Genomic DNA, 13614 nt, shown 5'->3' with positions numbered 1-13614 from the left:
ACCCCCCGGCAGGGCACGTGTCTTTCCTCCCCCGGCTCGGCCATGTGCTTTCCCCATCGAGAAGCTGATGGGCCCTTTGCGTGAGAACCGGGGGGTCGGGCTCCCCTGGTCCCCCCTCGTCCGCTCCGGAAGGAGAGGAAGCCAGACTGGGCTGGGCCCTCTGCCCCAGGGGCCGGCCCCTCCCGGTCCACCCGCCCCACAGCTTTTGTTTAGCGGAAAGCCACGCTCCGCCCACCCCCAGCCCTCCTCGTGTCCCCAAAATGGGGTGGGGGGGGGGAGAGAATCGGGGGCTCCCTGAATGAAGAGGAGCTGGAGTCAGGGCTGGAAAACAAAACTGCTTTATGGGGAGAGGGATGGTGTGAGGGGATGTGCGTACAGCAGAGAGCTGGTCGGGGGAGGCGGGGGACAAATGGGGGCTTGGCGCCCCTCAAAACCCCCTCCCTCCCACCAAGCCCCCGGAGGGCAGAGCGCTCGCCCTGCAACATAATAAATAACATATACAAAACACAGGGGGCAAAGGAGCGGGAGAACCGGTCAACCTCAGGGTGGGGCGCCCCCAGACCCATCCTCTCGACCGCAAGGACACCTGATCCCGAGGGATGGTTGACTGGCACCAACCCCGGTGCCAAGTGGGCGCAAGCCCCTCCCCGGGCCCAGAGGGATCGCTGGGCCCGGGCCACGGTAGGGCAAGGCCAAGACACTGAAAGCAGCAGCAATTGGTGCCCGTGCTGAAGAGCTAGGGCAAGAAGGGCAAGATGCCCAGAGGCAGGCGATGGGGGCGGGGCATGGGGGTGCCAGCCCCTCCTCACTGCAGTGAAAAGAGACCGTCTGTACAGGTAATGCCCGCTGCAGTGGGCCGGGGGGGACGGGGGTGTGGGGGACGGTGCCCAGGGGAAGGGCTTGTACCAGTTGCCCTTCCAGGAGAGGGGAGGAGGGCCCTTTTCCACCCCCTCGCCCCCAAACCCGATGGTAAGTCCCAGATCGTGGCACACAGCATCTTGAGAGTATGGGGGTAGGAGGGGAGGGAAAGGGGCTGGGATGAGATTGGGGCAGACCCCCTCCCAGTGGCCCCTAACCGTTGTGCCATCTCCATGAGAATGAATTGGAAGGAGGGGTGGAGGGGGTGTGTCCGGGATGGGGAGGGAGGAAGTACGGTTTTGGGGGGCCAAGAGGCTGGTCCACGGGGCTGCTGGAGTCTGTACTCTGAAAAGAAAGGAGAAGGGCGAGGATGAGGTGTGACCTTGGGCAAGTAACATAACTTCTCTGGGCCTCAGTTACCTCACCCTTAAAATGGAGATTGAGACCGTGGCCCCTATCTGGGAGGGGGGCTGTGCCCAACCTGATTAGCTTGGATCTACCCCAGTGCTTCGTATGACTGTGAGCCCACTGTTGGGTAGGGACTGTCTCTATATGTTGCCAACTTGTACTTCCCAAGCGCTTAGTACAGTGCTCTGCACACAGTAAGCGCTCAATAAATACGATTGATTGATTGACACACAGCGCTTAACAAATATTTTTTTTAAAAATGAGGTGGGGGAGTGAAGGGCTCACATCCCGGAACCTCTTCACCCCCCAGGGCCGCGCCTTCAGGCCTCCCTAAGGCCACCCCACTAGCCCCCATGAAACTCCCTCAGCGCCTGACCTTCCCCCCAACCCTAGCCGGTGGGCCAGTGGTAGACCAGCCAGTCTCAGCCCCCACCAGCCTGCCTGCTCTTGGTACCCGCTCCCTGTGATGAAAATAATAATAATAATAATTGCGGTATTTCCCAGCGCTTAGAACAGTGCTTTGCACAGAGTAAGTGCTTAATAAATGCCACCATCATTATTATTATTATTATTGTTAAGCGCTTCCTGTGCGCTAGGCACTGTACTAGTCGTTGGGATGGACACAAGCAAATCGGGTTGGACACAGTCCCTTCTCCCACGTGGGGCTCACGGTCTCAATCCCCATTTTACAGACGAGGTAACCTTGGCACAGAGGAAGTGACTTGCCCATGGTCACACAGCAGACAAGCGGCAGACCTGGCATTAGAACCCATGACCTTCTGGCTCCCGGGCCCAGGCTCTAGCCCCTAGGCCATGCTGCTTCTCACGCGTTACCCGCCCCCTGTACCCGCTTTGTCCTCAGCAGTTGCACTGCTGCCTTGTCTCGGCCTGGGCTCCTCGAGGCTGGCGCAGCTGGCGCAGGGAGGCATCGCCGTACTGGATCCCCGAACCCATCCTCTCCGGATCCAGCTCTCCTGGTGGGGTGGAAAAAAAGCGGGCAGGGGGCTGGGGCCCTTCGGCGGGCAGCGTTCCCCCTCCGCCCTCATGTTTCAAACCACACCCAGGGAGTAATAATAATAATAATGATAGCATTTATTAAGCGCTCACTATGTGCAAAGCACAGTTCTAAGCGCTGGGGAGGTTACAAGATGATCAGGTTGCCCCACCTGGGGCTCACAGTCTTAATCCCCATTTTACAGATGAGGCCACTGAGGCCCAGAGAAGTGAAGTGACTTGCCCAAAGTCACACAGCTGACAATTGGCGGACTCTGACTCCGAAGCCCGGGCTCTTTCCGCTGAGCCACGAAGGGCCCCCGCCTCCACCCGCCCGCCGGGCACCGGGGGCTCACCCGAGTCGATCTTGTTGAGGATGGTGCGGGCGCACTTGAGGAACGCCTCCTCCACGTTCTCCCCCGTCAGGGCGCTGGTCTCCAGGAACATCAACTCTGGGAGGGCGGGAGGAGAGGGCAGAGGATGGCACCAAAGTGGGCATGGAGGGGATGGGCATGGGCCCGGCTGGTGGGCCTGCGTATGCGGGATCCTGGCTAGGAGGGGCCTGTGGTGGTTTCCAGGCTCCCCCGGCTGGGCAGGGCCCTCCGGCTCCATCCCAGACTGGCACGGGGTTAAAGGTCTGATTTTGCGGGGAGGGGAGGAGGGGAACAGGGGGGTGTGAAAGGGCTTGGCAGGACGGCCTCCCCCACCCCAAGGCAGGGAATTAGCCTTCCACCTCGCCTAGTGGAAAAAACACAGGCCTCGGAGTCAGGAGGATCTGGGTTCTAATTCCAGCTCCAGCTCTTGTCTGCAACCTGGGGAAAGTCACTTCTCTGCGCCTCAGTTACCGCATCTATAAAATGGTGATTAAAACGGTGAGCCCCATATGAGATATGGACCGTGTACAACCTGAGTAACTTGTATAATAATGATGGCATTTGTTAAGCGCTTACTATCAATCAATCAATCGTATTTATTGAGCGCTTACTGTGTGCACAGCACTGGACTAAGCGCTTGGGAAGTACAAGCTGGCAACATATAGAGACAGTCCCTACCCAACAGTGGGCTCACAGTCTAAGAGGGGGCGACTGTGAACAAAACCAAACATACTAACAAAATAAAATAAATAGAATAGATATGTACAAGTAAAATAAATAAATAAGTAAATAGAGTAATAAATATGTACAAACATATATACATATATACAGGTGCTGTGGGGAAGGGAAGGAGGTAAGATGGGGGGGATGGAGGGGGAACGAGGGGGTGAGGAAGCACTGTTACTAGGTATGAAGCACTGTTCTAAGCACTGGGGGGGGCGGGGAGGAATACAAGGTGATAATCAATCAATCAATCAATCAATCAATCGTATTTATTGAGCGCTTACTATGTGCAGAGCACTGTACTAAGCGCTTGGGAAGTACAAATTGGCATCACATAGAGACAGTCCCTACCCAACAGTGGGCTCACAGTCTAAAAGGGGGAGACAGAGAACAGAACCAAACATACCAACAGAATAAAATAAGAAGGATAGAAATGTACAAGTAAAATAAATAAATAAATAAATAAATAGAGTAATAAATATGTACAACCATATATACATATATACAGGTGCTGTGGGGAAGGGAAGGAGGTAAGACGGGGGGATGGAGAGGGGGACGAGGGGGAGAGGAAAGAAGGGGCTCAGTCTGGGAAGGCCTCCTGGAGGAGGTGAGCTCTCAGCAGGGCCTTGAAGGGAGGAAGAGAGCTAGCTTGGCGGATGGGCAGAGGGAGGGGCATTCCAGGCCCGGGGGGATGACGTGGGCCGGGGGTTGATGGCGGGACAGGCGAGAGCGAGGTACAGTGAGGAGATTAGTGGTGGAGGAGCGGAGGGTGCGGGCTGGGCAGTAGAAGGAGAGAAGGGAGGTGAGGTAGGAGGGGGCGAGATGATGGACAGCCTTGAAGCCCAGGGTGAGGAGTTTCTGCCTGATGCGCAGATTGATCGGTAGCCATTGGAGGTTTTTGAGGAGGGGAGTAATATGTCCAGAGCGTTTCTGGACAAAGATAATCCGGGCAGCAGCATGAAGTATGGATTGAAGTGGAGAGAGACACGAGGATGGGAGATCAGAGAGAAGGCTAGTGCAGTAGTCCAGACGGGATAGGATGAGAGCTTGAATTAGTAGGGTAGCGGTTTGGATGGAGAGGAAAGGGTGGATCTTGGCAATGTTGCGGAGCTGAGACCGGCAGGTTTTGGTGACGGCTTGGATGTGAGGGGTAAATGAGAGAGCGGAGTCGAGGATGACACCAAGGTTGCGGGCTTGTGAGACGGGAAGGATGGTAGTGCCGTCAACAGAGATGGGAAAGTCAGGGAGAGGACAAGGTTTGGGAGGGAAGACAAGGAGGTTGTTCCATGTTTATAAGGTTGATAAGGTTGTTCCATGTTTATCCCCATTTTACAGATGAGGTAACTGAGGCACAGAGAAGTGAAGTGACTTGCCCAAAGTCACACAGCTGACAAGTGGCGGAGTAGGAATTCAAACCTATGACCTCTGTCTCCCAAGCCCAGGCTCTTTCCACTGAGCCATGCTGCTTCTCTACCCCAGTGCTTAGTATAATAATAATAAATAATAACAATAACGGCATTTGTTAAGCACTTTCTAAGTGCCAAGCACTGTTCTAAGCACTGGGGGGATACAAGGTGATCAGGTTGTCCCACGTGGGGCTCACAGGCTTAATGCCCATTTTATAGATGAGGGAACTGAGGCTCAGAGAAGCGAAGTGACTTGCCCAGGGTCACAGAGCAGACATGTGGCAGAGCTGGGATTCGAACCCAGGACCTCTGACTCCCAAGTCCGGGCTTTTCCCACTGAGCCACGCTGCTTCTCTGTGCCTGGTACAGTATAGTGCCTGGCACAGAGTGAGTGCTTAACAAATACCATAAAAAAAAAAAAAATCCATCCAGTCACTCGCCTTTACCCAACTCACATTAGCCTGGAGGAAGGGCCAGGACGGCGGGGAGCAGGCGGGGGGCTTTGGGGGCCCTCACCGTTCTCCTGGGCGAAGCGTGAGGCCTCCAGGAAAGTGACCTCCCGGTCGGCATCCAAATCCTTCTTGTTCCCGCAGAGGATGACGACGATGTTGAGGCTGGCGAGGGTGCGGGCATCCGTCAGCCAGTGGGTGAGGGCATTGTACGTCTCCCGGCTGCAGAGGCGAGGCGTCGAGAGTGGTGGGGCCGGGACCCCAGGGTCTGCCCTCGCCCTCCTCGCCGTCGCCCCCCGTCCACGGTGGAGGGGGGCAGGGGGCCCCGGGAGAGGGTGAAGAGAAGGGTGGGGGGAGAGCCACCGGGCAAAGCCGGGCACCGGGCCGACCGAGGCCTCGCTGGCTGTTGAGACCCCTCCCCTCCCCGCCTCCGGCTCTCAGCACCCACCTGGTGATGTCGTACACCAACAAGGCCCCAGCTGCTCCCCGGTAATAGCTCCGCGTCACCGACCTGCGGGGCGGACGAGGAGACGGGGGCAGCTAGGATCCCGGCACCCTCTCACCAAGCCAGGGTGAGGATCTGCATCAGGTTTCTGCATCAGGCAGAAACTCCTCACCCTGGGCTTCCAGGCTGTCCATCCCCTGGCCCCCTCCTACCTCACCTCCCTTCTCTCCTTCTCCAGCCCAGCCCGCACCCTCCGCTCCTCTGCCGCTGATCTCCTTACCGTACCTCGTTCTCGCCTGTCCCGCCATCGACCCCCTGCCCACGTCATCCCCCGGGCCTGGAATGCCCTCCCTCTGCCCATCCGCCAAGCTAGCTCTCTTCCTCCCTTCAAGGCCCTACTGAGAGCTCACCTCCTCCAGGAGGCCTTCCCAGACTGAGCCCCTTCCTTCCTCTCCCCCTCGTCCCCCTCTCCATCCCCCCCATCTTATCTCCTTCCCTTCCCCAAAGCCCCTGTATATATGTATATATGCTTGTACATATTTATTACTCTATTTATTTATTTTACTTGTACATATCTATTCTATTTATTTTATTTTATTAGTATGTTTGGTTTTGTTCTCTGTCTCCCCCTTCTAGTCTGTGAGCCCACTGTTGGGTAGGGACTGTCTCTGTATGTTGCCAATTTGGACTTCCCAAGCGCTTAGTACAGTGCTCTGCACACAGTAAGCGCTCAATAAATACGATTGATTGATTGATTGATTGATTGCTTGACAGAGGAGGGGCTCTCCCGGACTGAGCTGGCCGCCCCTCCCCACGGGGCCCAACCCCTACCTAAACCGCTCCTGTCCGGCTGTATCCCAGATTTGCAGTTTGACCGTCTTGCCGCCGACGTTGACCACCTTCGAGCCGAACTCGACGCCGATCGTGTGATTGGAGTCTTGTTTGACTGCGGGGAAAGGACGGGGTGAGGAAGGGGCTCTAGGCGGTTCGCTCCCCCAGCACCTCACAGCGGCCCCTCCTCTGCCACCTCCCTACGGCACTTTGGTGTCCCCCTCTGGTCTGGAAGCTCGTTGAGGGCAGGGAATGAGTCTGTCCTATCGTTAGATTGTTCTCTCCCAAGTGCTTAGTCCAGTGCTCTGCACACGGTAAGCGCTCAATAAGTACAACTGACTAGCTCGGACACAGTCATTCATTCCATCCCCCCATCTTACCTCCTTCCCTTCCCCACAGCACCTGTATATATGTATATATGTTTGTACATATTTATTACTCTATTTATTTATTTTACTTGTACATATCTATTCTATTTATTTTATTTTGTTAGTATGTTTGGTTTTGTTCTCTGTCTCCCCCTTTTAGACTGTGAGCCCACTGTTGGGTAGGGACTGTCTCTATGTGTTGCCAATTTGTACTTCCCAAGCGCTTAGTACAGTGCTCTGCACACAGTAAGCGCTCAATAAATACGATTGATGATGATGATGATGATTCAATCAGGCATTCATTCATATTTATTGAGCACTTACTATGTGCACTTGTACTAAGCGCTTGGAAAGTACAATTCGGCAACAGAGACAATCCCTACCCAACAACGGGCTCACAGTCTAGAAAGGGGGAGACAGACAACAAAACAAGTAGACAGGCATCAATTGCATCAAAATAAACAGAATTATATATACACATCATTAATAATAGTTAATTAATAATTAATAATTGCCCTAGCCTTCCTTCCTCTCCCCCTCGTCCCCGTCTCCATCCCCCTCATCTTACCTCCTTCCCTTCCCCACAGCACCTGTATATATGTATATATGTTTGTACATATTTATTACTCTATTTATTTATTTATTTTACTTGCACATATCTATTCTATTTATTTTATTTTGTTAGTATGTTTGGTTTTGTTCTCTGTCTCCCCCTTTAAGACTGTGAGCCCACTGCTGGGTAGGGACTGTCTCTATATGTTGCCAACTTGGACTTCCCAAGCGCTCAGTACAGTGCTCTGCACACAGTAAGCGCTCAATAAATACAATTGATTGATTGATTGATTATCCTGTTGCTTTATTACCTGTGCTTTCATTTGATGCCTGTTTCCCCCGCTAGCTGGTAAGATCCTTGAGGGCAGGGGTCACCTCTACCTACTCTACTGAACTCTCCCAAGCGCTTGATAATAATAATAATAACAATGATGGCATTTATTAAGCACCTACTATGGGCAAAGCACTGTTCTAAGCGCTGGGGAGGTTACAAGGTGATCAGGTTGTCCCACGGGGGGCTCACAATCTTAATCCCCATTTTACAGATGAGGGAACTGAGGCACAGAGAAGTTAAGTAGAATGCCCTTTATCTTTTTTCTTTTCTGGGGGTATTTGTTAAGTGTTTATTATGGTCCGGGCACAGGAGCGGATACAAACTAAACAGGTTGGACACAGTCCCTGTCCCACATGGGGCTCACAGTCTTCATCCCCGTTTTACAGATGAGGGAACCGAGGCACAGAGAAGTTAAGTGACTTTCCTCAGTCAATGGTATTGAGTGTTTATTAGGTGTAGAACGCTGTATTGACCACTTCAGACTCGTTCCCTGCCCATAGAGACGAGCTCAATACCAATGTCGGACTGCCCACGTCCCTGGGGGGGCTCCTGAGGCACAGAGTGGTTGTCCAGCACCGCAAAGGTCACACAGCGGAAGGAGCCCCCAGGGCTCTGGTCCCTCCCCCTGCTTGGATTTCGTCCCTGATTTCCCCCACCCCAACCCCACGACACCCTCAGGGACTCACACTTGTTCTCGATAAATTGATGCAGGAGACAAGATTTTCCCGTGCCGGCACTGCCAATAACCAGGAATTTGAAGAGGAAATCTAGGGAGAGAGAGAGAGGGAAAGAGCGAGGGAGAGAGAGAGAGAGAGAGAGAGAGAGGTTCCCTTGAGGTAAGATAGACTGTGACTTTTAGACTGTGAGCCCACTGTTGGGTAGGGACTGTCTCTATATGTTGCCAACTTGGACTTCCCAAGCGCTTAGTACAGTGCTCTGCACACAGTAAGCGCTCAATAAATACGATTGATTGACTGATTGATTGATTGAGGGCCCGGGCTAGGATCCTACTTCCTAAAACTGTGCCCCTTCACCTCCCATTTTTGATAAAGAAGGCCGGTCGGTTCCTTTCCAGCCCTTTCTATAATAATCATAATAATAATGATGGCATTTATTAAGCGCTTACTATGCGCAGAGCACTGTTCTGAGCGCTGGGGGGATACAAGGTAATCAAGTTGTCCCACGTGGGGCTCACAGTCTTAATCCCCATTTTACAGATGAGGTAACTGAGGCTCAGAGAAGTTAAGTGACTTGCCTAAGGTCACACAGCAGACATGTGGTGGAGTCGGGATTCGAACCCACGACCTCTGACTCCAAAGCCCGTGCTCTTTCCACTGAGCCACGCTGCTTTCTACCCCAGTTAGGGGTTGCCTGGGCTCTTTGGTGGGCACCACCCTTCCCTCCGAGGGTCAGTCGATCGTATTGAGCACTTACTGTATGCAGAGCACTGTACTAAGCGCTTGGGAGAGAACAATAAGCTTGTTGTGGGCAGGGACTGTTTCTGTTGCTTGTTAATAATAATAATTGTGGTATTTGTTAAGCGCTTACTGTGTGTCAGGCACTGTACTAAGCACTGGGGTGGAGTCAAGCAAACCGGGTTGGACACAGTCCCTGTCCAACACAGGGCTCCCAGTCTCAATTCTCATTTTGCAGATGAGGTGACTGAGGCACAGAGACGTCAAGTGACTTGCCTAAGGTCACACAGCAGACAAGTGGCAGAGCCGGGATTAGAACCCAGGACCTCCTGACTCCCAGGCTTGTGCTCTATCCACTACGCCGTGGTACTCTCCCAAGCACTTAGTACAGTGCTTGCACGCAGTGAGCGCTCAAAAGATACCATCAACTGATTGATAGAACAATAAACAGACACGCTCCCTACCCACAACGAGCTTACAGTCTAGATGGGGAGACAGACATTACAATAAATAAATAAATGACAGTTATGAACATAAGTGGTTTGGGGTTGGAGATGAATAAAAGGAGCGAGTCAATAAAAGCTGTGATTTGATTTCCGGGACCAGGGGGAGGGGAGGATAATAATAATAATAATAATAATAATAATAATAATAATAAATAATAATAAATAATAATAATAATAATGCATTTATTAAGCGCTTACTATGTGCAAAGCACTGTTCTAAGCGCTGGGGGGATACAAGGTGATGAGGGAGACGCTAGTTGGACGGCATATGGCCGCACGGCCTAATTGAAACAGGATGGCCCGGTGGGTAGAGCACGGGCCTAGGAGTCGAAAAGTCATGGGTTCTAATCCCTGCTCCGCCACATAATAATAATAATAATAATAATGGTATTTATTAAGGCGCTTACTATGTGCAAATCACTGTTCTAAGCGCTGGGGAGGTCACAAGGTAGTCAGGTTGTCCCATGTGGAGCTCACAGTCTTCATCCCCATTTTACAGATGAGGGAACCGAGGCCCAAGAAGTGAAGTGACCTGCCCAAAGTCACCCAGCTGACACTTGGTGGAGCCGGGATTTGAACCCATGACCTCTGACTCCAAAGCCCGCGCTCTTTCCACCGAGCCACGCTGCTTCTCATGCTTCTCACGCTGCTTCTCATGCCTCACATGTCCGCTGTGTGTTCTTGGGCAAGTCACTTGCCGTCTCTGAGCCTCAGTTCCCTCATCTGCCAAATGGGGATGAAGTGGGGCCAAACCTCGTGCCCACAGGGGAGTCGGCACAGGGCACAGGGAGAGCCAGTCTGGGGGTTTCATTCATTCATTCATTCATTCAGTTGTATTTATTCAGCGCTTACTGTGTGCAGAGCACTGTACTAAGCGCTTGGGAAAGCGTGGCTTAGAGGAAAGAGCACAGGCTCAGGATGTGGGTTCTAATCCCGGCTCTGCCACTTGTCTGCTGAGTGACCCTGGGAAAGCCACTTCACTTCTCTGGGCCTCAGTTCCCTCATCTGTAAAATGGGGATTATTTATTCAATCGTATTTACTGAGCACTTACTGTGTACAGAGTCCTGTACCAAGCGCTCGGAAAGTGCAGTTCCGCAACAGAGAGACAATCCCTGCCCTCAGCGGGCTCACCGTCTAGAAGGACACGGTCTCTGTCCTACATAGGACTCCCAGTCTTAATCCCCATTCTACAGATGAGGGAACTGAGGCCCCAGAGAAGTCAAGTGACCTGCCAGGCACTTGATTAAGACTGTGAGCCCCAAAAGGGACAACCCGATTACCTTGTATCCACCCCAGCACATAGAACAGTGCTTGGCACATAGTAAGCGCTTAACGCTGTTGTTGGGCAGGGATTGTCTCTGTCGCTGAATTGCACTTTCCAAGCGCTTAGTACAGCGCTCTGCACACAGTAAGCGCTCAATGAATATGACTGAATAAATGAATGAATGAATTATTACTATTATCATCATCATTATCATCATCAATCGTATTTATTGAGCGCTTACTATGGGCAGAGCACTGTACTAAGCGCTTGGGAAGTACAAACTGGCAACATATAGAGACAGTCCCTACCCAACAGTGGGCTCACAGTCTAACACACCAATCAAGAGTAGCAGCATGGCCGGGTGGCAAGAGCCCAGGCTTGTGAGTCAGAAGTCTTGGGTTCTAATCCCGCCTCCGCCACTTGTCTGCTGGGTGACCTTGGGCAAGTCCCTTCACTCCTCTGCCCCTCAGTTCCCTCATCTGTAAAATGGGGATGGAGACCGTGAGCCCCACGTGGGACAACCTGATCACCTTGTATTCATTCAATCGTATTTATTGAGCATTTACTGTGTGCAGAGCACTGTACTAAGCGCTTGGGAAGTATAGGTTGGAAACATATAGAGACGGTCCCTACCCAACAACGGGCTCACAGTCTCCCCCCCAGTGCTTAGAACAGTGCTTGGCACAGAGTAAGCGCTTAGCAAACACTATTATTATTATTACTATAGAGAAGCAGCGTGGCTCAGTGGAAAGAGTACGGGCTTTGGAGTAAGAGGTCATGGGTTCAAATCCCAGCTCCACCAATTGTCAGCTGTGTGACTTCCCTGTGCCTCAGTTACCTCATCTGTAAAATGGGGATTAAGACTGTGAGCCCCACATGGGACAACCTGATCACTCTGTATCCTCCCCAGCGCTTAGAACAGTGCTTTGCACATAGTAAGCACATAACAAATGCCAATTATTATTATTATTATTAATAGAAGACCTGATGACCTTGCATGAATGTTGCCAACTTGGACTTCCCAAGCGCTTAGTCCAGTGCTCTGCAGACAGTAAGTGCTCAATAAATATGATTGAATGAATGAATGAATAGAAGACCTGATGACCTCCTATGAATGTTGCCAATTTGGACTTCCCAAGCGCTTAGTCCAGTGCTCTGCACACAGTAAGCGCTCCATAAATGCGACTGAATGAATGAATGAACAGAAGACCTGATGACCTCTTATGAATGTTGCCAACTTGGACTTCCCAAGCGCTTAGTCCAGTGCTCTGCACACAGTGAGCGCTCCATAACTACGATTGAATGAATGAATGAATAGAAGACCTGATGACCTCCTATGAATGCTGCCAACTTGTACTTCCCAAGCGCTTAGTCCAGTGCTCTGCACACAGTAAGCACTCAATAAATACGACTGAATGAATGAATAAATGAATAGAAGACCTGATGACCTTCTATGAATGTTGCCAACTTGGACTTTTTAGACTGTGAGCCCACTGCTGGGTAGGGACTGTCTCTATATATTGCCAATTTGTACTTCCCCAGCGCTTAGTACAGTCCTCTGCACACAGTAAGCGCTCAATAAATATGATTGATGCTGATGATGATGACTTCCCAAGCGCTTAGTCCAGTGCTCTGCACACAGTACGCGCTCAATAAATACGATTGAATGAATGAATGAAGACCTGATGACCTCCTATGAATGTTGCCAACTTGGACTTTCCAAGCGCTTAGTCCATCATCATCATCATCAATCGTATTGATTGAGCGCTTACTGTGTGCAGAGCACTGGACTAAGCGCTTGGGAAGTACAAATTGGCAACCTAGAGAGACGGTCCCTACCCAACAGTGGGCTCACAGTCTAAAAGGGGGAGTCCAGTGCTTTGCACACAGTAAGCGCTCAATAACTACGAATGAATGAATGAATGACTAGAAGACCTGATGACCTTGCATCTACCCCAGCGCTTAGAACAGCGCTTAACAAATACCATTATTATTATTATTATTATTATTATTATTATTATTATTATTATCAGTGCAGGGGTCCGGAGCGGCCCCTCCCCCGTCCGTCCGCCCGCCGGGCCGTACCAACTGCGGCCGCGCGGGGGCGGTGTGGGGGAGGAAGGATCCGGCTGGAGGGCCCCCGGAGGGCCCCAGCGCTTCCGGTTGCCCCCCCCCCGGCCCCGGGAGACCCCCCCAAGGCCTCCCCCGGCCCGCTCACCGTAGGTCTCAGCCATGTCTGGCCGCTGCCGCTCGGGCTCCGGCGACGGTTTCCTCCTCGCCGGGCCCCGGCGCCCACACTTCCGCCCCCTCCCCTCCCCGGCTGCGGGGCCCCAGGACACGCCCCCCTGGGGCGGGGCTACGTCAGGGGGCGGAGCCTGGGGTGGAGGCCTGCCCTCTGATTGGGGCAGGGACGTGAATTGGAATAGGGGCGTGGCCTCTCCTGTCGAGGGACACCCCCGCGGAAGCGGGGCGAAGTCCGGGGGCGGGGCCTGGGCTGGAGGCCTGCCCTCTGATTGGAGCAGGGACATGAATTGGAATAGGGGCGTGGCCTCTCCTGTCGAGGGACCCGAGGACACGCCCCCAGGGGCGGGGAGAAGTACGGGGGCGGGGCCTGGGCTGGAGGCCTGCTCTCTGATTGGAGCAGGGACATGCATTTGAATAGGGACGTGGCCTCTCCTATCGAGGGA

At 52.6% G+C, this 13614-nt stretch overlaps 1 protein-coding gene across 1 annotated transcript; it reads right to left on the bottom strand.

Moving 5' to 3' along the window:
- Window positions 1-322: 322 nt before the first annotated feature.
- On the bottom strand, window positions 323-13219 carry RAB4B (RAB4B, member RAS oncogene family). The gene is made up of 8 exons (XM_038767212.1): window positions 13146-13219; window positions 8428-8508; window positions 6488-6602; window positions 5660-5722; window positions 5279-5433; window positions 2616-2711; window positions 2114-2240; window positions 323-1203 (listed from the first exon to the last, which is right to left on the bottom strand). Exons 1-7 carry the CDS (start codon window positions 13159-13161, stop codon window positions 2125-2127), a joined length of 642 nt encoding a protein of 213 aa, XP_038623140.1. The 5' UTR covers window positions 13162-13219; the 3' UTR covers window positions 323-1203; window positions 2114-2124.
- Window positions 13220-13614: the final 395 nt, after the last annotated feature.

The sequence above is a fragment of the Tachyglossus aculeatus genome, chromosome 26 (genome assembly GCF_015852505.1).
Source record: "Tachyglossus aculeatus isolate mTacAcu1 chromosome 26, mTacAcu1.pri, whole genome shotgun sequence".
Taxonomy (NCBI): domain Eukaryota; kingdom Metazoa; phylum Chordata; class Mammalia; order Monotremata; family Tachyglossidae; genus Tachyglossus; species Tachyglossus aculeatus.
This window is presented reverse-complemented; position numbering and strand designations above follow the sequence as displayed.

What these genes read in the sequence shown, in the direction of transcription:
- RAB4B (XM_038767212.1), bottom strand. An exon ending in TCAATTTATCGAGAACAAGT is followed by an intron (nt 6,603 to 8,427) that starts GTGAGTCCCTGA and finishes CTTTCCCCGCAG; the next exon opens with TCAAACAAGACTCCAATCAC. An exon ending in ACGCTTCGCCCAGGAGAACG is followed by an intron (nt 2,712 to 5,278) that starts GTGAGGGCCCCC and finishes CCGCCCTCCCAG; the next exon opens with AGTTGATGTTCCTGGAGACC.